Genomic DNA, 2,170 nt, shown 5'->3' with positions numbered 1-2,170 from the left:
CCCCCCTCCCCCTCCTCTCCTCTCGGCCCCTGAGATGCGGGGTCTACCGAGAGGGAGGGGGCTGATGCGGGCCCGGGGGAGGGGTCGTGCGGCCCCTCCGGGCAGTCGAGGCCGCGGAAGGGGGGGAGCCCATAGAGGAAGAGGTAGGCCCCGGAGCCTACTCTCTCTTCCCAGGGCCCAGGCGTCCTGGGCCCCTCAACTCCCTACCGGGCTAACCAGCCCTCCGGTCCCTTGTCTGCCCTCTCAGGGGGAGGTCCCCGCTGAGATGGGGGCGCTGCTGCTGGAGAAGGAGACCAGAGGAGCCACCGAGAGAGGTGAGTACAGCAGAAACGGGCCCAGTTGGACCTTCACTTCCCCTGCCCGGGAGATCTCAGCCCTGAACTTTTTCTCTTCCTCTACAGTTCATGGCTCTTTGGGGGACACCCCTCGTAGTGAGGAGACCCTGCCCAAGGCCACCCCCGACTCCCTGGAGCCTGCTGGCCCCTCATCTCCAGCCTCTGTCACTGTCACCGTTGGCGATGAGAGGGCTGACACCCCTGTAGGGGCCACACCGCTCATTGGGGATGAACCAGAGATTCTCGAGGGAGACGGGGACCTTCATGGGGGCCGGATCCTGCTGGGTGAGAGGCTGGGGAGTTTGGGGTGTGTGAGGAATCTTTTGACTCCGCCTTCCTTCTTATCTTGGCTTCTGCCTATCTGTTTTCTAGGCCATGCCACAAAGTCATTCCCCTCTTCCCCCAGCAAGGGGGGTGCCTGTCCCAGCCGGGCCAAGATGTCAATGACGGGGGCGGGAAAATCACCCCCATCAGTTCAGAGTTTGGCTATGAGGCTGCTGAGTATGCCGGGGGCTCAGGGAACTGCAGCGACAGGACCTGAACCCCCTCCAGCCACCACCAGCCCTGAGGGGCAGCCCAAGGTCCACCGAGCCCGCAAAACTATGTCCAAACCAGGAAATGGACAGGTGAGAAGGATGGGGGGGGGTTGGTAGAGATTGGGGTAATTAATCATAAACCCCTGTTGGGGTTTTTTTATGATTTAACTTTGGGCTTTTTCTAATCTATTCACATCTTTGCATGTTTAACTGGGGGCTACTGTGTGTCACATGTTGTTGGGCTGAACTTTATCTGTGAACCAACAGACAAATTCCTCTCTTCCTGGAGTTTACTTTCTCGGGGTAGGGGTAAGTGAGAGTAGAAGAGACAGATGTTAAAGACTCCATTATGCAGTAAATGTCTTAAGTACTCTTACGATAATGACTTTGTGAAGGAATTTCAAACCACTCTTCCTTTCTACCTCAAAGCTAGTCCTGGGGAACGTTTTCATTCCTTCCTTGAAACTGCTCTTGCTCCATTTGTAAAGTTTCTGCTGGGAATCCAGATTAGGAAGGAGATGAAGGCCCCAGAAATGACAGGGCAGGGAAGTGACAAAGGCCTCAGAATCCCAGAAGCTTTGTGACCAGGTTTTAGGGCTCTATCGACCTAAAGGAAAAAAACTAAGACAAACTTAATAGAGGTGGAGTTTATTTGGGCCAGGTTTGCATGCCAGGAGCATAGATTCGAGTTGTCCCGAATATACACTCCAATCAGCGGCAGTTGCAAATAGGCTTTTATTTCATTTTTGTTTTTGTTTTTATTTTTGAGTTGGTGTCTAACTCTGTCACCCAAGGCTGGAGTGCCGTCCCATAATCATGACTACTACAGCCTTGACCTACTGAGCTCAGGTGATCTTTCTGCTTCAGCCTTCCAAGTAGCTGAAACTACACATGTGTGCCACCATGCCTAGCTAGTTTTTTTAATTAATGTAGAGTCAAGATCTTGACCAAGCTGCCCTGGCTGGTCTTGAACCCCAGGGCTTGGACAATTCTCTTACCTTGGCCTCCAAAAGTGCTGGGATTACCCTTGCAAATAGATTTTTTTTTTAAATTGGAGTTTCACTCTGTTGCCCAGGCCACTGTACTGCACAGCCACTGCAGCCTCAATCTTCCAAGTAGCTGGAACTACAGGCATGTGCCATCATGCCCAGCTAACTTTTTTTTTTTTTTTTTGAGTCAGAGTCTCACTCTGTCACCCAGACTGGAGTGCAGTGGCACATTCCTGGCCACCGCAGCCTCGACCTGCTGGGCTCCAGCGATCCTTCCTCCTCAGCCTTCCAAGTAGCTGGAACTACAGGC

General features: G+C 53.1%; 1 protein-coding gene across 2 annotated transcripts in view; it reads left to right on the top strand.

Annotated features, from left to right (window-relative positions):
• Positions 1-31: 31 nt before the first annotated feature.
• The window catches only part of EHMT2 (euchromatic histone lysine methyltransferase 2), a 19,619-nt gene continuing 17,480 nt past the window's right edge, over positions 32-2,170 (top strand). Inside the window, exons 1-3 of one of the 2 annotated variants that reach the window (XM_008068755.1) lie at positions 32-314; positions 402-620; positions 708-961. In XM_008068755.1, coding sequence (XP_008066946.1) covers positions 35-314; positions 402-620; positions 708-961 — 753 coding nt within the window. In that variant the 5' untranslated portion in view covers positions 32-34. The remainder of the gene's footprint in view (positions 315-401; positions 621-707; positions 962-2,170) is intronic. The other variant, XM_008068754.1, reaches the window with a different exon arrangement.

The sequence above is a fragment of the Carlito syrichta genome, unplaced genomic scaffold, assembly GCF_000164805.1.
Source record: "Carlito syrichta isolate Samal-C Ts95f unplaced genomic scaffold, Tarsius_syrichta-2.0.1 Scaffold311524, whole genome shotgun sequence".
Classification (NCBI taxonomy): domain Eukaryota; kingdom Metazoa; phylum Chordata; class Mammalia; order Primates; family Tarsiidae; genus Carlito; species Carlito syrichta.
The sequence above is the reverse complement of the archived record's forward strand: the minus strand, read 5'-3'. Positions and strand labels throughout refer to the sequence as shown.